The 23,244-nt window shown below is 35.7% G+C and overlaps 1 protein-coding gene across 5 annotated transcripts in view; it reads left to right on the top strand.

Moving 5' to 3' along the window:
- The window catches only part of Spidr (scaffold protein involved in DNA repair), a 388,190-nt gene that overhangs the window by 17,110 nt on the left and 347,836 nt on the right, over positions 1-23,244 (top strand). For 4 of the 5 annotated variants that reach the window (XM_074068500.1, XM_074068499.1, XM_020157004.2 and 1 more), the window contains exons 2-5: positions 4,274-4,429; positions 5,153-5,219; positions 6,847-7,026; positions 10,631-10,794. In XM_074068500.1, the coding sequence (XP_073924601.1) occupies positions 4,274-4,429; positions 5,153-5,219; positions 6,847-7,026; positions 10,631-10,794 (567 nt within the window). Of the gene's footprint in view, positions 1-4,273; positions 4,430-5,152; positions 5,220-6,846; positions 7,027-10,630; positions 10,795-23,244 lie in introns of those variants that run through there. The other variant, XM_074068502.1, reaches the window with a different exon arrangement.

Below are 23,244 nucleotides of genomic sequence, written 5' to 3'. Positions count from 1 at the left end.
AGAGAAAGCAGGCAGGACTAACAATTCAGGAACTTATCATGTATTTAAATATAGTATAATACAGTTACCTGAATGGGTAGTCTCTGGAAAACTCTGGTCAGATGATTCCTAGGTATTTACTTTCTGCTTGAAAAGAATCTAGGCAAGATGCAGAAATGTAGTAAAGTTTATTAAAGGTGAGAGGAAGTTACCATAAAGAAAGCAGTGATGTCTTTGTTTAAAGGGCCTTTTATAAATTCAAAGGGCAACTGATGAGAAAAATCTGGGTGGTCTTTGTGGGATGGGCTAGGGTGGTATGTTTGATTCACTCTGAGCATGCACTTAAGCTAGTACTTTAATTACCTGTATGAAGTGCAATCAATATTCATGTTTTCTCAGCAAAGGACTTTTACTTGGGAGGTAATCTGGATAGGACAGAATTGCCTCAAGGCTTTCTGTCTTACAGTCTTTACAATTTACAACTACAGAGTATTTATAGTTGAAAAGAAATTTGCAACTGGAAAGGATAGCATTGGGTTGAAATAAGGGGTTTAGCATGAAATGCACTGGGAAAGCCATGCTGTGGTGCCTGAAAGTCCCAGAGCTTTTTTTTTTTTTTTTTTTTTTTTTTTTACTATTTACTAGCCTACATCAAAACCATTGGATCTGTCAACCATACCTCTGCCCCCATAAGGTTAGAAAGCAAAGGAACTAGAATACTTCTAGGATACACTAGGAGTTCAAAAATTATTAGATCCAGAGGTAAATTTACAAGTATTAAAAAAGAAGGGATAGAGAAAGGAAAAGGGAGAGAGAAAGCAAAATAGGAAAGGGAGGAAAAGAATATGGGTAAAGGGATAGGAACACCTGGAGTGATGGTGAGAGAGCAGGTAAAATAAGTTCAGCAAAAGACATAATGATCAAAAGAAAAAATAATAAAGGGAAAGAACAAAACAACAACTACAACAATCCAACTACAATTGTCACTATTAAAAAAAAAAAATGTGGCCGGATACTCAAGAACAGGGAGATGGGACACGGAGGCAGTTAAGCAGGAAGCAACGAGGGGCCTTACCTTATATACCCTTGCAAGCAGGTTACAGAGCAAGAAGCAAGGTTTAACCCACATATGGTTGCATGCAACTCTATTGGCTACATCACCCCCCAGTGCTATGTGACCTTCTTCACATTTAGATTCTTTAAGTTTTACTTTATCTCCCTGCTATGCCTTCCCCTCCCCCTGCTACATTATCAGAACACAGACTTGCTTGTTTTCTTTTCTGGCCCTCCTCTCTGCTACAAATACACTAGTTAGTATTTCTTCCTTGCTGAGGAGCAGAGGGTGGATATTTACCCCCCACCCAGTCTTGTCTTTTCAGTTTTCTTTGTTATAGGGCAGCTTTTTTTATTTGTTTGTTTTATCTTTGAATATGTAAGAAGTTAGAATGGTAGAGTGTGAGAAGGTGCTGAGTTCTGACCTGCCTTCTCATCTGGGTTGAATTAAGGACATTGTTTACATGCCAGCAGACATGTTTTCATGCTAGTGAAGGGAATGTAGTGGCTGCCCTCAGTTTCTGGTCAGGGCACTCCTGTTCATCCAGTTTTTATGACTCTGCTTGTGTTAGTCTGTCATGGGAAATAAATTACTGAACAGTGTCTGCTGTCCACCAACCTCTCTGGCCCTCTGGAAGTGTGAACAGCTTTCTTGATAGTACTGTTTGTACTGGCTGTGCAATGCATCGATCCCAACTTCCTCAGTCTGTTTTAGCAGAGACTATTTATTTCTTTCCTCAGACCAGAGTTCAGTTTGTGCTGCCAGCCCTGCTGCCACTACAGGAGCCCTCATTTACAACTCCACGGCTATTGGTGATTTTAATCTTTGTAGCTAAGCTCCAGTTGTCACCCCCCCCACCCCCAGTAGATTCTGTTTGTGAATCTGAAACCAACTCCTTTGGTTAGGCAGTGGAGCAGCAGGGAAGGTCCCTGTGTGTGGATGGCGTTGGTGGTGGAAATATGCATTAAAATAATAATAAAAAGAGGTTGGGCTCCTTCCATACGCTGTGTAGATCTCCTGCTGGGGCCTTGCCTGTGGATCTTTTGCTTGTAGCCTGCTGGTGATGATTCTCTTCCCTCCCCTGCCCTGCCCTCCCCTCCCCTCCTTTTCCTTCCCCTCTCCTAAGTGCTCTATGATAGAGTTCATTATTTCCTTTATAAATCCAAAGTTCAATATTTTTGGATTTCATCTGGATTCTGTCTACTGTTTATTGTTGACTTTCTTTGCTTTTTTGAGCCACAGTCCTCCTCCTTAAGACATGAACCTGATGATTTCATTTTTGGTTCAGGGAGATACTGCAAAGTGCTGGCTGTCTCTAACTTGTTATCTTCTTTTTATTGAACATTTTAAAACATTGGAATAGTTATAGACTCTTTCTTGAAGGGAAAAGATAATCTAAGATAGTGTAGATATAGGCCTGCATAGTTGGAGTAATGACTTAGGTGACTTCCAGATTTATTCAGCATATACTGAAATTACTTAATTAGCAGACAGTGGGCAAACGAGAAATTTCTATAACCTAGAACTTTTAGAATTTGTCACATGGAGGCAAAAAGTTAATAAATGAAATCCTGGTCTTCAAACCAGAGTTTTAGACCCCAGGCCCAAACTCCTGGACTTCCTCCATGTAGGCCCCAAATTGACCACGTGGAGAGCAATGATCTGGCCAAGAGATTCTTTATTGCTGGGTGGGAGAGGGAGAGAGCTGAGAGAGAGAGAGAGAGAGAGAAAAAGAGAGAGGCAGGTGCTTAAATACCCCTCAGTGAGACTCAGCATGATCTGATTGATTAGGATCATATGGTTCATGCTGATTGGAGGTTGGGGCACAAGGAGAATTCAAGCTAGACCTGAAGCAGGACTGTGACCCTGGAAAACAGAAGCTTAAGGGTGCAGTAAGAACTGAAACCCATCGGCGCCATTATTGCCAACACTCCACATACTAGATCTGTCTACTTACCAAATAGAGACAATAATGGTCAAGGGCAGAGATAGGATATTTATTCTGTAGCCTGGGACATGCTGTGGGAAGGGACAAAGTAAGCACTTCAACCCATCTTCATCCATCTTCAGTGTAAAGACAGGAGTTGTAACTTTAAGTAGACAAGAATTAAGGCAGGAGCAAAAGGTGTGAATTGTTAAACAGTCCCAGTCACAGGTGTGTTGTGGGTGATCAGATTGGTCTGCTGCGGAAATATTGTCAGATGAGAAACCAAGTGACACTCAGAGAAGTAGGAGAACCCAGACTTTATTTTACACCAGCAGTCCCAGATGAGCTTATACTCAAAATTCTGGGCCTCCAGCAGTGAAATCACAGGATTCTTAAAGGGCAGGTCAGGGTTACAGGGAATGTGCTGTTTGCTAATAGGTGGGCTCACACTGGGGTTAGGGACCCAGGGTTGTTTAGGTGGGGGGAGGCTGATTAGGAAAGTCCACTTACAGAGGGAGACAAAGAAAGGTGAGAAGGGCAGCAAGTGATCTATAGCTGGAAGTCTTGTTTGCAGAAGAAGACAAAGCAAAGGAAGGTTATCTCAGCATGGGGCCTTTTTTCCTTGGCCCTGGACTCATTTTATGGCTTAACTAGCAATTTCTGGTCTCCCATACCTGCTTTGAGGAAATTTTTCTATTCAGGTCAGGTGGGGCCTGGATGACCATTATCTCAGAGTTTGGCCACTCTTTTCAGATCCTAGGCTAGCACCACTTCCTAGTGAGCACTGAGTGTCCAGGTATGTGAGGGCCTGCTTTGCTTGGCTTCTTTCCCCTCAGATACTGTTATAGGCAAGAATTTGGATTGCTAATGGTTTGTCCTCCCCAACTTGAATTTTGGAGTTTGTTGGCTAGTTGAAAGTGTGGTTCATGTGTTTTTGGTTTTGCTGTCTAGTTGCTCTATCTTTGAGAGCTTGTTTGGAGGCTCTATCAGGAGAGCACAGCTACTCATGCACCCTTGACCAAAGAACTGTCCTCCTCTAAAAAGGAAGGTCATCCTATTTGAGTATGTAACTTTGGGAGGCATGCACATGGAACTGTGAAGGAGAAAGTGGACACTTTCCTGTCCAGTTAGATCAGCCAAATGACCCTCACATCCTAGTTGCTGTATCTTTATGTAAAGATTCAGAAGACATCAAAAATTATGCCTTTAGAAACCTTTCCTGGGTTTCTAAATTGTTGTCATTTTAATGTATGTGTAATTAAGTTAGTTTTATTTATTTATTTATTTTTCCTTAAAAACAATTACCTCTACAGAGAAAAAGGAATTGGGATATAGAGTACCCTTCCTTTCCAGAAGAGAAGCCACTACAGTTCAGAAGAGCAGGTCTCAGGACAGGGGCATCAGCTGCCTCCCTCTCTGAAGCATGGCTCAAGTGTGGAGAAGGATTTCAGGACACTTCTGAAACTTTGGTAAAGTGGCCATAAAATTGTTTTTCCTCAATGCAGAAGGGTAAATCCCAACATTTCTGAGTGTTCAAACCATTGTAATTACATTTCTTTGAAATTCTTATTTTCTTTCAGAGCACTGTAATTGGTGCAGCACTTTTTTTTTCCCTCATCGCATAACTTTCTTTAATTGTGGCAAGTTAGTATTCATCTCCTTATGCCATGTAGAAACTTTGCATTTGTTTGTAAATGATGGATATATACTGAGAATGTTCTTAAGAGATGAAACCCTTGAACATCCCAGTCTTTACAAAAAGTATATTTATAAAATAGTTACATTTCAGAATCTTTTGGCTATGAGATTATTGTTAATATTTGTACATGTGGTACTTTTTACTGTAGAGGAATGCTATAACAAAGTTTAATGCAGGTACAGGTAGTAATGAGAAGCTCGTAAGTGGTCAGTCATATAAATGAACCAGTCATTAACATTGAGTATTAACGTGAAATGTTTTGATCAATCAGCTCTTTTTTAGATTTGGAAAAATATGAAAATAAAATTATAAGTATGTAAGGATTATGTAATTTGGGAATAGTTACATTGTGAGTTTAAGTAAAAGAAAGCATGGAGGAATTTGAAGCATGGAGGAATAAGAAGGTTATAGTTTAAGACTTTGAATATTTTATAAGACATTCGTTTTTAGCCCTTGTTATATAAATTCATTATTGTTATCATCTTGCCTGCAGTCATTGATAGCTGAAAAGGCAACTATTACCAAAAATCACCTTGATTTATCTCCAAGACCAAAGAAAGGTAGTATTACTTTGTTGATTTCTTTTTTTTAATTTATTTTATTTTTTATAATTGTTGTACTTGGGGTACATTACAATATGTCATAGTTGAATTCACCCCCCTCCTCAATTCTACTTTGTTGATTTCTTAACAGAATGTATAAGACTAAGGTATCCTTATGTGACTTTTTAAAAAAATTTTATTTTGTTTTCTTTTTAAAAAGTTACATAGTTTGAATAGATTATATATTCATGGTTAAAAAACATGAAATCAATGTGAAAAAAGATGGTTTTGAGAATTTACTCTTCATCTACATCTTATTGCATCTTGACTGTAATCTTTGGAAAAGAAGCTAAATGCTCTGAGTCTCAGTTTCTGCATCTGGAAAATGGACATAATACTGTGGGCTTCACTGATTATCACGAGTATTAAGCGAGCTAAAAAAAATTATATGCCTTCTTCAGAACCTTTTACTTGGTAGGTGCTTAATTTGATTCAGCAATTGCTGTTACATCTAATAGCATAAAGAGCTTTCTGGAAGTCTGCCCAATGTTATGCAGAATGAAATAACTTTCTGTTATTATTTCACTGACACTTAAGAGGGGTTCTTTTCTATGCAATGAAAAAATAAAATATCACAAAGTGTTTTTTTTTTAATTTATGAAACACCGAACTGTAGAATAAACTGGCTCACATCTTTTTATAATATAATAATCTTCTGAGGGAACTTCAGAATTTGACTTTTCTTCTTACTAGTGCCAAATGCTATGACATTCAAAGATCAATTTAATTCTGATTTTTAAAACATAATATATGAAGAAAACAGTTTTTAAATATAAATTTGGCTTATACTTTTCTGTAGATTCAAAAAAATTATAGTAAGTTCAGATTTGATAGAGAGTGAAATATAAATTGCTACTTTGTATTTAATTACAAAAGGATCTTTTACTATGATTTCCCCAGGCCAGAACATATTCAACTGATCCTGTCATACTTTTTATTTATAGAATAATCAATATATTTTCAAAGACTGAAAAAGCTTTTATCAACATATAATTTATTTATATCATATTCAGCTTATTAATTAAGCCAAGAAAGTATTGTTAATAATTTAATAAAGGTATACAAATAGAAAAAGACTGTAGGGTAATTTCATAGAATTGACAAATCAGTAGGTTCTATAGCATTAGTTTAAGTCAGCTTTTTAAAAAAAATTCTATACTTCATTTAGAACAAGGAAGTGATACTTTTATGAGAGCTGAGAAGCAGAGTGGGGGACATGTTTTTTTGGGGGGAAAGGGGTTTGGTACTGGGTTTTGAACTCAGGGCCTCACACTTGCTAGATAGGTGCTTCACCACTTAAGTCACTCTACTAGCACCGGGGACATGCTTTTGTAAAGTATACATAAGACAAAGGCTTTTATAATTTATCTCAGCTAGCCTTTCTTCTTGAACTTGGCTTTAATTCAAAGAATCCTTACAAGGTTAGATTTGGAATTTTAGTCAGAAACATTTGACAAAAGACATTGTTTTCACTGTTGTCAGAATTTTGTGTGTTACTGACTGGCAAAGTAACTTGCATAAAATTTCATTCACTAAATAACTATATCAGTTGGTTATTTTTATGTATTTTCTTTTTCTTTAACAGAAGCTACCATATCTAAGAGTACCCTTGAGCTTACAGATATAACATGGAGCTCCAGTGGAAGTGAGCTATCAGATGAAGATAAGAAAGTTTCTAAATCATGGAAATTTAATGAACATGGCTCTAGAATAGGCAGGTTTTGTAGCAGGAATACTCTATGTCCAGAAGATGGTGCCAGTGAAGGTAAGTTGCTAATTTAATAAGAAATCCTCTATTAAATATCTGCTAATGAAGGAAACATATTCCTTTTGTATATTTATTATGATTTTACTGAGTACTACCTCTTATGCTAAGATCTTTGAAACATTTTCTCATTTAATATTTCTCACAACAACTCTAAGAGATAGGAATGACTATATTTTTTGTTTTTATTATTACCATTAATATTACTGGGTGTTTTGAAATAGAGTCTCTCTGTAGCTCAGGCTGGCCTCAAACTTGTGATTCTCCTGCCTTCACCTTTGTAGTACTCGATTACTTGTATGCACCATTCTGGACTTACTATGTTGTTCCTAAAGTTAACATCTTAGGCTGAACTTGTTAGAATTGGCTGGAATTCCATTTTTGGTTTTTTTGACTCCAAAACCTACTCTCTCAACTTATAATGTTACACCCACGTTGCCTTCTTGCTAACTTGTTGGTACTTAGTAAATACTTGAGAACTAATGTGTGGTGGAAATAAAACTTAGTAGTAAGTTTTATATTGGTATCACATTTTAGACAATTTAAAGCAGTGTTTGCAGTGTTTCTATTTGGAGCCAGGTAATTTTTTGTTGCAGGACAACTTCTTTGTGCATCCTGTGTAGGATGTTTTACAGCATCCCTGGTCTCTACCCACTGGATCATATTAGTATCCCTAGCCACACTTTAATAAAGTAAAAATGTTTCCAGCTGTCGTTAAAGACCTGCTAAAGCACAAAATCACCTTTAGCCGATAACCACAAATGTATATTGTGGAAATCATGTCCTTTTACAAACTTTAAAAAGATGTAGCTATCTAATATATTTGAAAGTCTTAGTGTTTTCAAAATAAGCTGTGACTTTTAACTCTCATAGTTCATGTTAGTTACTTGGTCAAGGTTAGGTTTGGACAGGCAACCTCTCTTGAAGGTGGTTAAATTCCTTTGACCACTTTACATGCCATTTGGGTAACTACCACTGACATTTTTGTAGTTACCAGATGAAGTAGTATTTTAAGTTTACATATAGGTGGCTAGGGCTTATGTTATTAATTCAGCCATAGTGTGATGTAACACTTGGTTTTATTTATTTTACTAAAAATCATATTCTTTTTATCAGTGAATAGTATGGGATATGAATTAAAAACATATGTCCTCTTCTATTCAAAGAAATATTTAGTAGTTTCCAAAACTGTTTATAAAAGGAAAGATTCTTTGAACTAATTGCTTTAAAATGAGTTACCACATTGTTGACTTCTCTTACAAAGTTTATCCTTAGATAATAAGCAAATGGCCCCTTGGATTACATATAGGCATGCTCATAGGTACTAAACTCTTTCCCTCCCTCTTCTCTTCTTTCTTCCCCCCATTCCTTCCTTCCCGTTTACCTTTAATGAATGACAACTGTTGCCGTTTATTAAGATTTTATTTTGTCCAAGACATTAAGTTGGGCATTATGCATACTATTTCCTTTTATATTTACTATATCCTATGATGTAAAAGTATCCTCATTTTATTAGAAGAAAATTGGGATTTAGAAAGTCAAGTGACTGCCCAGAGTCACGTAAGTGCACCAGTTATATTCAAAACTAAAGATGTCTAATTTCAGTGCTATGTGGTGGTTGCCAAACCTGGCTTCATAGCAGAAGTAACTTTAAAAACAATATTCCTAGATCTTCTGGCAGCCCTAAAGGATTAGAATTTCTTGGCGATAAGTCCCAGAATTGGAGTTAAAAAGGAAGAAACCTAAGTTAAAATTGTCAAAATACTTTTCTCTTAAAAATTCCCACTCTATTTTTAATATAACTTTGGTAAAATCTCTTAACTTACTGCAGACCTAATATCCTCACCTATAAAATGCACATTTTAGTCTAATAGTAGTTGTCTTGTTGCTTCATGAAATTATTGTGACCGAATGAAATTATTCATGATTAAATTATTCATGAAATTATTGTTCCCATCTTGCTTGTGGTGTATCACTTGATGTCACTCATTACATTATTCATCTGTGGGTTACTACAGGGTTGTGTTGGTTTCTCTCTTGTATTTATTTTGTAATATGCATGTCTAGTTTGTTATGATGGACTCTTGGTAGGTACTTACTCTGTTGAATGAAAAAGTAAGTGAATGAATGAGTACTACATAAGTGTGCAGTACTGGCAGCAGCTCTGAGGGCATGCTCTCCATGGCTTCCTGCTGTGATGGTTCAGCAACCTGGAGAATTTCTCATGCATTCCTCCACTGGCTTCCATGACTAAATGTGAAGTTAGAGGTGAGAAGATGATTCTCTTATGTATCTGCTTCTCTCAGTGAAGCAGATTCACTGATTCCCAGTCTTTTATAATCATTATGGTGGACTTTTACTGCATCTTCTGAAATAATAATATCAAGTTAAAGAATTACTTTGTTTTTACTCTCTCCCATATTTTAACTTTAGCTTATTTTTTTCTTTTGTTTTTAAATTTTAAGTTCCCTTCAGGTACTAAAGCTAGATATTTTTTCTTTTTAATAATATTACTTCATTTATATGGAAGTGAGATTGTTGCTATCAGACCTCTGAAATAGGACTATATCTTACTAGTTTTCTGAGTTGCTGAAGGTAGGAAGTAGCTGTGAGAGAATATCCATGCTTTGTCTTATAGAGAACATTTGTGTTATATATTGAAATTTATCTTTAATAACTACTTTCAGTTATTTATGCACAGCAGATTAGAATCAGTTTATTGGTTATTTAATAGATGAACACAATTTAGCTTTCTCACTTAAAATTTTGTAAAAGTAGTATCAGGATAATGCTTATAAGCTAAATTACAAACTGAGTTTGGTTTCCTTACTGAAGAAAGAAATCTGTAGAAGAAACATAATTGGTAAAGACTTTGAAAGTCATGTCTAGGGTCAGGTGTAGTAGCTCACTGCTGTAATCCCACCCACTTGGGAAGTAGAGATTGATCAGGAGGAGTGTAGTTTGAGGCCAGCCCATTCAAAAAAGTTAGTGAGACCCCAATTCAAGCAGCTGGGCATGATGATGTGCGCCTGTGCATCCGAGCTACGTGGGACGCGTAAGCAGGATGACTGGGGCCCAGACTGGCTCTGGGCAAAAATGTGAGACCCTATTCAGAAATGAAGACCTGACTGAAGAGCACCTGCCTAGCAAGTTCAAGGCCCTGAGTTCGGATCCCAGTATAGCCCCCCCCCAAAATAAGTAATTTCTAATGAAGGACTTTAAACAAACTATGGTGCACTGATGCAATGGAATAATAAATTTTAAGAAGAATTAGGATACTTCCTGATAAGGAAAAAAATCTCTTCATTATGTTAAATGAAAAAAATCAAGATACGTAAGAATGGAGGAAAATATATATATGCTGTATGGAGAAACTACAGGATTCAAAAACAACTAATAAAAATAGTTAACTTAGAATTCTAGTGAGGGGTAAAAGTTGGGAGAAACAGTGATTAGAGAGAAAAATAGAATATATTTTCACTGTCAATGTATTTTAAAAAATCGTCCAATGTCAGGGATATATTAACTTCTGAGAATAAAACATTTTTAAAAAGAAATATTACAGGGATATAAAATTAAGAAAATTAAAAATTATATTTTTTAGATGAATTACAGTTTATTGACTGGGAGATCAACAGTGACAGGGAAGATGCTGGTGATTACAGTGAATGTGAAGATGGCAAGGGAGCCATGGAAATCTCAGATAGTGATTCCTGTGCAAGTAGTCATTCTTTGACAAGTGATGACAGGCTATCTGAGCTTCCTAAGGTAAGAATGATTTCAAAAACTTTTGCTCTTTTTATAGCTTTGTTAATCATAACCCTTTAGTGATCCCACTTTTAACCCTCCCTTCTCAGAGCAACCACTTTTGACTCTGAGTGAATTCTTTTACTCTTAACCCCTTTGTCTCTAAATACCAGGCTTGTGTTGTACAAGCTCTCTTGCTACTCACCCTTCACTCTCAGCTATACCCTGAACATTTTTGTCCTTCCATTCTCCCAGTATAGGTATCAAGGTTTGGTTAGATTAGTAGTCAACATTTACATATTGTGAAGCAACAATATTGATAACCAAGATATTATTTATTATTTTCTTCCATAGCTTTTTGTATTTCTTGGACTTAGAAATTATTTTGGTTTTTTATTCATCTAGTTTTACTTACCATTAATAAAATCTTAATATGTCACCATTGCTTATATTCATATTATAACACCATAATTCTAGGAATTTCTTTGCAGAGCTGTCTCTTGCATGGAGCTCCATTTTATCCTCTATTTCATGTTTTCCTCCTTTGTTTTCATACTTGTTTAGGTTTAACACATCTTCTAGTAGTTTCTGAGAAATGATTTGTAGAGGATTTTTTTGAGTGTTGGCATGTCTGAAGATGCTTTGATCATACATTGATAAATGATTAAAAACTTGTATAGAATTCTGGGTTAGGGATGACTTTCAAATAATTTTCAAAGCTTTAGAAGCATTATTTGCTTGTCTTTTTAGCTCAAGGGTTACTGTTAAAAAGTTCTTCTCATTCCTGAAGTTCTTCTCATTCCTGATCTTTTAAGATTTCTCTACAACTGGTTTTAAGCAATTTGATTGTTATATGGCTTGATATGGTTTTCTGCTTGGTGTTTATCAAGTTTCTTAGATCTCTGGTGTTTTGGGAGTCTTCAAGACCAATAAGGCTAATACTTATAGCCAGGTGGGATGGTGCATGACTGTAATCTCAGCTACTGGGGAAACTGAGGTAAGAGGATTGCAATTTCCATGCCAGCCTGGGCAACTCTGAGAGACCCAGTCTCAAAAATACAATAAAGGTCTGATATAGCTCAGTGGTAAAGTGTTTGCCTAACATGCATGTGGCCCTGGGTTCAATGACCATGAACCCCCCACCGCTTGGGAGAAAAAAAAGATCAATACTTCTTATCTCTCGTCTTTCTGGGGTTTGAACCCAAGGCCTCAGTATGCTAGACAAGCACTCTACCACTGAGCTACATCTCCAGGGCATCTTTCATCTTTTGATAGTAACCATTCTAACAAGTATGGGGGGGATATTGCATTGTGGTTTTAACTTGCATTTCTCTGATGATTAGTGATGATGTGCATTTTTTACATATGTTGGCCATTTGAATGTCTTCTTACAGTATAAAGGCTCCTCAAAAAACAAAATAGAACTACCATTTGACCCAGTCATCCCACTTCTGGATATTTATTCAATGGAATTGAATCCATATGCTGAAGAGATATGTGCACCCCCGTGTTCATCATAGCATTGTTCATCATAGCCAAGACAAGGAAGCAACCTAGGTATCCAATTTTAGGTGAATGGATAAATAAAATGTGATACATATACACAATTGAATACTATTCAGCCTTTAAAAAGAAGAAAAAGCACTGCCATTTATATAAGAACATTGATGAGCCTGAGGGACATTCTGCTAAGTGAAATTAACCAGGGACACAAGGGCAAAAACAGGTTCAATATCTGTTATCTGAAATGCTTGGCATCAGAAGTAGTATAGATTTTTTTGATTTGTGAGATACATAATGAGATGTCTTGGGGATGAGATCAAAGTCTAAACATGAAGTTAATTAATGTTTCATATACTCCTTATATACACAGTTTGAAGATAATTTTATGTAGTATTTTTAGTGTACTTGTCCTTTATTTCATTTGTTTTTATTGCTGCACTGGAGGTAAATTTTGACATTTACCAAGTTCTTACAATATATAACAGACATATTGCCCAGGCATGGAATTTTCCATTTGTGGTGATGTTATCAGCATTCAAAAAATTTCAGATTAGGGATGTTCAATCTATATTCTCTACTCCAATGTTTTGGAACTCTTCCTTTAAATAACATCAATTACATGTTTGGTAGAATTTAGCAAGGAAGCCATCAGGGCTCAGTCTTTCTTTGGAGCATTAAAAAAAAATTCCTTACTTATTAATGATCTGTATAAATTTTCTATTTCTTCATGATTCAGTGTTGTTGGGTTATATATTTCTAAAAATATATGCATTTTTTTCTAGGCTGTGCAATGTGTTGGTATGTAATTGTTCATAGTAGTCTCTTAGGTTCATTTCTTTTTGTGTATGTAGTATCAGTTGTAATGTCTCCTCTTTCATTCTGTCATTTCCCTTAGTCTTTCCTTTTTCCTTAATCTATCAGTGTTTTTTATATTTTCAAAAAGACCAGCTCTTAGTTTGATCTTTTCTATTATTTTTCTAGTCTCCATTTCATTTATTTGTACCCTCATTTTTATTATTTTCTTTTTTCTACCAACTTAGGACTTAGTTTGTGCTTTCTTTATTCCTTTTAGGTGTGTTGTTAGGTTGTTTACTTGAGTTGTGTGCGTGTGTTGCTTGTGATCACACTCAGGGCCTTGTGCGTGTCAGGCATGTGGTCTAGCACTAAGCTACATTGCCACAAGACTTCTTTCTTCTTCTCCTTCTACTCTTCCTCTTCTTCTCCTTCTCTTCTTCCTCTGCCTCTTCTTCTTCCTCTTTTTCTTCTTCATACTGTTACTTTTCCTTCCTCTTCTTTTGTCGTCTTCCTCTTCCTACTCTTACTTCTCCTTCCTCTTCATTCTTCTTTTTCCTCTTCTTCTTCTGACAGCGTCTTACTCTGTAGCTTAGGCTGGCCTAAAACTCCAGACCCTCCTGCTTCTGTTTCCTGAATGTAGGGATTACAGATGTGCAGCATCACCCCTGACTCTTCTTTTTCGATATAGGTATTTATTGCTATAAACTTCCTACTAGAACTCTTTCTGCTGCATTCTCTAAGTTTTGGTGTGCTATGTTTCCATTTTTGTTCGTCTCAAGATATTTCATTTCCTTTTATTTTTCCTTTGATTTGTTGATTATTCAGAAATCTGCTCTTCAATTTTCACATATTTGTCACTTTTGTATGGTCCATCCTGTTACTGATTTGTAGTTTTGTGTCATTATAGTTACAAAAAAGAAACACTTCATAGGATTGAGTTCTTCTTAAATTTGTTAAAACTTCTTTTGTGACTCATCCTGGAGAATGTTTTATATGCTCTTGAGAAGGATTTGTTTTCTACTTCTGTTGTATGGAATGTTATATATATGTCATTTGCTCTAAAGTATTGTTTCTTATTCATTTTCTATATGGGTAGTTTGTACATTGCCGAGAATGGAGAATTAAAATACCATACTAATTGTATTACAGTTCATCTCTCCCTTCAGATCTATTAGTATTTTATTTATTAAAGTACTGGTGTTGCATTTAAGATTGTTAAATCCTCGTAATGAACTGATAAACTTACCATTTGATAAAATGAACATCTTTGTCTCTCTGTACAATTTGTGACTTAAAATTAACTTAATCTTTTTGTTTTTTTTCCTTTTAGACTTTTTTTTTTTTTCGGTGTTGGGGTTTGAACTTTGAGCCACTCCACCAGCCCAATTTTTCTGATAGTGTTTTTCAAGATAGGGACTCATGAATTATTTGTCTGGGCTGGCTTCGAACTGTGAGCCTCCTGATATCTGCCTCCTGAGTAGCTAGGATTATAGGTGTTTGCCACTGACACCTGGTTCTTTTAGACGTTTTAGACAGGGTTTTGCTATGTAACCCAGGCTGGCTTGACTCTTATGATCCTCCTGAGTACTGGGATTACAGGCATGCACTACCACACTCAGCTTGTCTATTGCTGCTTTTATCTGGTTTCCATTTGCATAGGATATCTTTTTCCATCCTTTTGCTTTCTCTGTATGTGTTCTTAATGGTCCTTTCACTTTCTCTGTATGTGTCCTTAATGGTGTAGTGACTTTTGTTTTGGTGCAGTGTACAGGTGGGTCTTAGATTTTTCTTTTTTTCTTTTTAATCCGTTCAGCCACTTTTGATTGGAGAATGTAATTTATTTTTGAATCTCAAACTGATTTATTTTGATGGCAAAATGTACATATATAATTTATTTAAATTCAAAGTAACAATTGATAAGTAAAGACTTATTGCTAACATTTGGTCCTTTGCTTTGTAAATGCTTTTTTTTAGTTCCTCTTTTGTTTTGTTGTCTCACCTAATGAGTAAGTGGTTTTCTGTGATAGTATGCTTTCATTCCTTTTTGTTATAAGGGGAAAAAAAATAAAACTTTTGTGTATCTATTGCACGTTTTTGCTTGTGGTTGCCAGGAGGCGCATTTAACAGTCTTATTTTTAGTGGCTAAAAATTTCAGATAATTTTTTTAAAAGTCTATACACTTCTACTCTGTTCCCACTATATTTTATGTTTTGATGTCACATTTTATATCTTTTCTATGGTGTATGCTTTAACTAATTATTGTCATTATTATTTTTATGTTTGTATTTTATCCATCATACCGAAGATACAAGTAATTTATACACCACTGTTACAGTATTAGATTATATCAGATTTGAGTATGCACCTTAATTTACTAGTGAGGTTTATACTTTCATATTATTAACAAGTGTTTCCCCTCCCCCCTCTTTGTTATACTAGGAACTGAACCTAGGGCCTTTCACTTGCTAGACAAGCACACTACCATTTCAGTTATGTACCCAGTGCCTTTTTTGTTATTTTATTCAAGACAGGATCTTGATATGTTGCTGAACTCCAGTTTGTGATCTTCCTGCCTCTGTCACTTGAGTGCTTTGATTCATCTGGATCATAAGTGTGTTTTACTTTCATCTTGTCAAACTCCCTTTAGCATTTCTTATGGGTAAGATGTAGTGGTGATGAACTCCTTCAGTTTCTGTTTGTCTCTTCTTCCTTTCTTTTTGTTTTTGTTTTGAGATGGGGTCTCAACCTTTAGTTTAGACTGTCCTAGAACTGTGATCCTTCTGTGTCCACCTCCCTAGTACCTGGATTAAGGCATGCCCCATCACACCCAGCTCTCCTTCATTTCTAAAGGACAACTTCACTGGGTATAGTGTTCTTGACTTGAGGTTGAACGTATCATTCCAGTCTCTCCTTGCCTGTAAAATTTGTGCATTTGTGCTGATTGTTACATTGGAGACCACTGTGTATGATATGCTTTGTTTTTCTTCCTGTTTTCAGGACCCTCTGTCTTTGAGTTTTGATAGTTTAATTAGGTCATGGTATAGTCTTGTTAGGATTGAATCTTCCTGTTTTTCAGGACCCTCTGTCTTTGAGTTTTGATAGTTTAATTAGGTCATAATTAATATGACCTATAATAAATAGTCTTGTTAGGATTGAATCTTATTGATGACCTTACAGCTTCTTGTGCCAAAATATTTATATCTTTCCCTAGGTTTGCAAAATTTTTTTGTGTTTTGTTTTTACATAAGCTTTCTGCCCCTTTCTTTTTCTGTGCTCCTTTTTCTTTATTTCCTGACTGGGTAATTTCAAGAGACTTACCTTTAAACTTATTGTTCTTTCTTCTGCTTGGTTGAATCAGATGTTGAATCTCTCTGTGGAATTTTTCAGTTCAGTCATTGTGTTATTTCCAGGATTTATTTATTTCTTTTTTATGGTTTCTATCTCTTTGGTAAAGTTATTTTAGCCATTGATTTACCTGATTTTATTTGTCTCGCTAGTTTCTTATAGCTCACTGAGCTTCTTTAAAACAGTTAAAGTCTCCTTTTCTTTAGGGCTAGTTACTGCTGTTTTATTTTGTTCTTTCAGTGATATTTTCCTGATTTCTCATGATGCTTGTGGCCATTCATTGGTATCAGCATTGAAATTAATTATTTCTAACCAGACCAGAAAGCACACCATGATCTAAAATTTTTATTGACCTTTCAATATATGGGCCAGACTAGCAATCCTTTGCCTCTAAGAACTTCTTCAGTGTGGAAGTAAAAACTTCTATGATAATGTTGACTGCCTGTCTGGTTATTGTCACATTGTGTTAAGAGCATACTTCTTTCCTCAAAATTCACTTATTACAGTGGTTGATCAAGTGACTGACTACCCCATGTTCCTAGCTTTTTTTTTTTTTTTTTGGTGCAGCGCTGGGGTTTGAACTCAGGGCCCTACAAATGCTGTACTACTTGAGCCATGCTCCAGCCCTTTTTGCTTTAGTTTGTTTTTCAGATAGGGTCTTGTGCTTTTGCCTGGCTGGCCTCGACTGTGGTCCTCTTAGCTTGGCCTCTTGAGGTGGTGGGATTATAGGTGTGCTCCACCACTCCCAGCTTGGTTTTTCAGATAGAATCTTGCTAACTTTTTGCATGAGCTGGCCTTGAACTGTGATTCTCCTGTCTCTGCCTCTTGAGTAGTTGAGATTACAGGCATGCTTCACCATGCCTGGCCCATATCCCTAGCTTTTTGTATCATCTCACTTCTGTTGAGAGAGGTGAGCTTCCTTTGTATAGCTTTATATCTCAAGTTAACTTCTTAGCGTTCACATTTTTTTAGTATTTCATGTGCATACTCTGTAGTGATGAAATAATAAATCGTTAAGTTAACATCATGCCTTGAGGTGAAGAAATTGAGGTGCTAGAAGTTAGAAGTAGCACTAACATCTCTGAAAGCATAGAGGAACGGTATATGATAGAATATCATACTTCAATGAATCATGTACAGGTGCTTCTCAATTATGACGGAGTTAAATTCTCATAAATCCATCATAGGTTGAACATATCACAAGACAAAGTGCATTTAATACACTTAATCTACAGGAAGTTATAGTTTGGCAACACAGTACAGTTGTAGAGTATCAGATGTTCAGCCTTGTGATGGTGTAGCTGACAGGGAGCAACAGCTTGCTTTTGCTGCTCAGCATTGCAACAGTGTCATACCACATATCACTAGTGCAAAAGCAATGCATATTTACTAGAAACAATCATTTTTCACAGAATGAAAAATTTGTAAGTCAAAGGGTTGGGGGCATGGCTCAAGTGGTTGAGTCCTTGCCTAGCAGGTGCAAGGCTCATGAGTTCAATCCCCAATACAACCAAAACAGAAAAAAAAGAAAAAATTGATCATTGAACCATTGTCAGTTGGAGACCATCAATACATTGATGGAGAGGGCAGATTTGTACTGTAATTAGGAATTTTGTAACTATTGCTTAACTCTCTTAGAGATAAAAACCTGTTTATATAACTGATACAGCTGTTACTTTTGCCTCATGTTATGTTTGAACAAATGGAATGATTATGGTAATTGAAGATTTGCTCTCTAGTACAATTACACTTTAACTCAGTGGGAAGCATTGTTTGTAATTGAGGTCTCTTGAATCTCTTGCCCGGTTAGAGTGGGGTGAGGATGTTATTGATTCAGGAAACAGCCTTGCCTGTGATCGTGGTTCTGTGAATACTCTGGAGTAGAATTCTGTTAATGCTATGGAAAGTTTACTGGACTGACAACAGTAGTGGACATTAGGAGTATTTCCTTGTTCCTGGGCACAAAGTGCTTTACTTACATGCATTAGCTCATTTAAACCTCACAACAACTCTGAGGGGAGAGGTATTTTTATTTCCCATATTTTCCAGATGAGGATCTGAGACACAGGGAGATTAAATCATTCTCTTGCTATTATAAAGTAAGTAACTGAGCCAGGATTTTAATCCAGCTACTCTAGCTTCTGGGCTGTGGCTCTAGCCATTTTTCTGTAGTGTCAGTAATAGTAATAGCAACAACACTACTAGCAACACACTAACCCTGAGTTCTTATGTGTCAAGCATTTTGCTAACTGATGATTACATGAAGGTGGATGTTATTATTGTCCCCATTTTAGAGATGAGGGAATGGAGGCACAGCTAATAAATGGCAAAATAAGATTATAACTTGTGGTCTTATGCCAAATTCTTTAAAATTTGTGTGTTGTCCTTTTTGGAGTATAACATGCTTAGTTACTTGGAGCAAAAACTTAGTTAAACAAAGTCCACAACAACTTCTTTATAATGCACTGTCTTTTAGGACAGTTAGTAAATGTCTAAAATATCAATGTGATATTGTTTAGTTGACAGTACACTAGTATTGCTTTCTGGATTTTTAATCTATTTTATCCATGTCTTTTAAGAATCATTCCTGTAGAGGGCAGCAGAGACATAGCAGGAGTTGTCTTCCTAACCTGCATTTTTCAGGAAGTGTGAAGGAAATTAGATTTAGGTAAACTCTGTTATGTAATTCTCATGTGCTTTATATAGTGACCCCTATGCAAATACAGGGTAACAGAAATAATAAATAGCAGATAAACTGAATAAGATTCAGGCTTTTTTGTAAAAAGAGAACAGAAACTGGCTGGCACAGATAAAAGATCCAAAAGTAGTTCAAAAGGAAATGTGATTTTCACATTTGAAATTTTAATTCATTGTTATGAAACAGATGTTTCTTTGTATACTTACAAGTTTGGGTAAAAAATATGAGTAAAATCACAGAAGATAGAATCATGGAAAAGTTTTAACAAAACAGGAATAAACATAATTTTTATTCTCACATAGGAGGATATGAAAACCATTGAGAAAGTGATCTGACAAACTTTTAAAGCATATTTATTAATTTATTCCCAAATATTTTAAATTATAAATACACATGAAGTTACCATCTGTACCTATTAAATAATAACTGGATTCCCCGCCTGCAACTTCTGGCAGCCACCATTAATTGACACTTTCTGTTTATGATTTTGTCTGCTGGATTGCCTTGTTTTATAAGAGTGGAATCAAATCATAGTGTGTTTGTCTTTTTTTGTGACTAATTTATTTTACTTACCCATAATGTCCTCAAGCTTCATTTGTGTTGTCAGCATTTGCTTCCTTCCTTTTTTTTTTTTTTTTAGATAGGGTCTCACTATGTACCTCAAGCTGATCTTTAACTCACTATGTAGCTCAGGCTGACATTGAACCCATGATCCTCTTGCCTGCACTCACTGAGTGCTAGGATTACAAGCATGCACTAACATGTCTGGCCCTGAATTTGCTTCCTCTCTAAGATTACATATTGTTGGTACATACTATTATATGTACAAGAGGACTTCTGTCACTTTTTTAAAATATCTTACTGCTTTTTCATTCCTGCATTACTGTTGTGTTTTGGTTTTTAACCTTTTTTTCATTTCCTGCATTATTGTTGTCTTTTGTGTTTAATTTTTTGGGGGAGGAAATGTTTAACTTCCTTTCTTTCTTTTTTAAAAACATATTCTATAGCTTTTTTTTTATGTTGCCAGGGGGATTTCACTTAAAATATAAAGTTTTTCATTTCTAATTTAATTTATACCATCTTAACACAAATAACACGCAGAAAATATTGCACTACTTCTTTATAGCTTAATTCCTCCCCCTTTAGGTTGTTGATGTCAGCAATTGCATTGCTTCACATTGTATAACCCAGTGCATAAACTAATCAGTCTTTTAAATCTATTCTGCTAAATCATGTAGAAGACTGCATGTGGAGTTACATATCAAATTTACAATACTACAAATGTAGTAGTCTTTTTTTAAGTCATGTATAAGACAAAGAATTATAGTGCTACTCGCTCTTTAGTTGCCATGTATTTTTTGCTGAGATCTCCATTTCTTCATATGGCTTTTACTTTCGGACTCTCTTTAATGAATGTCATTGGAATTTTGATGGAAATTGCATTAAACATGTAGATTACTTTTGGGAGTATTGACATTTTTACTATGTTGATTCTACCAATCCAAGAGCATGGGAGATCTCTCCACTTTCTATAGTCTTCCTCAATCTCTTTCTTCAGAAGTGTAAGTTTTCCTTGTAGAGGTCTTTCACATCTTTTGTTAGGTTTACACCTAGGTATTTGATTTTTTTTGAGGCTATTGTAAATGGAATTGTTCTCATACATTCTTTTTCAGTTTGCTCATTGTTAGTGTATAGAAATGCTAATTCTTTTTCTATGTTGATTTTATATCCTGCTACCTTGCTATAGCTATTGATGATGTCTAGAAGCTTCTGAGTAGAGTGTTTTGGGTCTTTAAGGTATAGGATCATGTCATCTGCAAATAGGGATATTTTGACAGTTTCTTTACCTATTTGTATTCCTTTTATTCCTTCTTCTTGCCTAATTGCTCTGGCTAGGAATTCCAGTACTATGTTGAATATGAGTGGAGATAGTGGGCATCCTTGTCTGGTTCCTGATTTTAGCGGCAATGGTTTCAGTTTTTCTCCGTCAAGTATAATGCTGGCTGTAGGTTTGTCATATATAGCTTTTATAATGTTGAGGTACTTTCCTTCTATTCCTAGTTTTCTTAGAGCTTTTATCATGAAATGGTGTTGGATCTTATCAAAGGCTTTTTCTGCATCTATCGAGATGATCCAGTGGTTTTTGTCTTTGCTTCTGTTAATGTAGTTTATTATGTTTATTGATTTTCGCATGTTGAACCACCCCTGCATCCCTGGGATGAAGCCTCCTTGGTCATGGTGAATAATCTTTTTGATGTGTTGTTGAATTCGGTTTGCCATTATTTTGTTGAGGATTTTTGCATCAATGTTCATTAAGAAGATTGGCCTATAGTTCTCCTTTTTGGAGGTGTCTTTGCCTGGTTTTGGGATAAGTGTAATACTGGCTTGATAAAATGTGTTAGGCAGTTTTCCTTCCCTTTCTATTTCATGGAACAGTTTAAGAGGATTGGTATCAGTTCTTCTTTAAAAGTCTGATAGAATTCAACAGAGAATCCATCAGGTTCTGGAGTTTTCTTTTTTGGGAGAGTCTTGATTGCAGCTTTAATTTCATTTTGTGTTATAGATCTACTCAGGTGATTAATATCCTCTTGATTCAGTTTTGGATGATCATATATATCTAGAAATCTGTCCATTTCTTTAAGATTTTCAAATTTATTTGAATATAGGTTCTCGAAGTAGTCTCTGATGATTTCCTGGACTTCCATGGTGTTTTTTGTTATCTCCCCTTTTGCATTCCTGATTGTACTAATTTGGGTTTTTTCTCTCCTCATTTTAGTCAGGTTTGCCAGGGGTCTATCGATCTTGTTTATTTTTTCAAAGAATGAACTTTTTGTTTCATTAATTCTTTGTATGGTTTTTTTGGTTTCTATTTTGTTGATTTCAGCTCTTATTTTTATTATTTCTCTCCTTATATTTGTTTTGGGATTTGCTTGTTCTTGTTTTTCTAGGATTTGAGATGTATCATTAGGTCATTGATTTGGGATCTTTCAGTCTTTTTAATATATACACTCATGGCTGTAAACATTCCTCTCAGGACTGCCTTAGCTGAGTCCCATAGGTTCCGGTAGGTTGTGTTTTCATTTTCATGACTTCCAGGAACTTTTTCATTTCCTCTTTTATTTCATCGATGATCCATTCTTCATTAAGTAATGAGTTAGTTTCCAGCTGTTTGCATGTTTTTTGTCTTTACTTTTGTTGTTGAGTTCTACTTTTACTGCATTGTGATCAGATAGTATGCACAGTATAATTTCTATTTTCTTATATTTTTGAGACTTGCTTTGTGCCCTAGGATATGATCTCTTTTGGAGAAGGTTCCATGGGCTGCTGAGAAGAATGTATATTGTGTAGAAGTTGGATGAAATGTTTTGTAGACATCAATTAGGTCCATTTGATCTATTGTATATTTAGATCTTGGATTTCTTTATTGATTTTTTTGTTTGGATGACCTATCTATTGATGATAATGGGGTGTTAAAGTTTCCCACAACCACTGTGTTGGCGTTTATATATGCTTTTAGGTCTTTCAGTGTATGTTTGATAAATTGGATGCGTTGACATTGGGTGCATACAGCTTGATAATTATTATTTTCTTTTGGTCTATATCCCCTTTTATTAGTATGGAATGCCCTTCTTTATCTCGTTTGATCAGTGTAGGTTTGAAGTTACTTTGTCAGAGATAAATATTGCTACTCCTTTCTGTTTTCGGGGTCCATTGGCTTGGTAAATCTTCTTCCAGCCTTTCATCGTAAGCCTATGCTTATTTCTGTCGGTGAGATGGGTCTCCTGTAAGCAACAAATTGTTGGATCTTTTTAATCCATTTCGCAAAGCGGTGCCTTTTGATGGGTGAATTAAGTCCGTTAACATTAAGCGTTAGTACTGATAGGTATGTGGTGATTCCTGTCATTTAGTTGTCTTAGTTGTTTGAAGGTTTGATTGTGTGTACCTAAGTCGAGGTTACTCTCTACTTTCTTGCTTTTTCTTTTCCTGTGGTTTCATGCTGCCTGTCCTTTCATGGTTAAGGTGGGTTTCACTTTCTGTGTGGAGAATCCCTTGAAGAATCTTTTGTAGTGTTGGCTTTGTGGTCACATATTGTTTTAGTTTCTGCTTTTCATGGAAGACTTTTATTGAAT

This window comes from Castor canadensis, chromosome 3 (assembly GCF_047511655.1).
Source record: "Castor canadensis chromosome 3, mCasCan1.hap1v2, whole genome shotgun sequence".
Lineage (NCBI taxonomy): Eukaryota > Metazoa > Chordata > Mammalia > Rodentia > Castoridae > Castor > Castor canadensis.
Note: the sequence above shows the minus strand (reverse complement) of the source record. Positions and strands in the feature narration are given on the sequence as shown.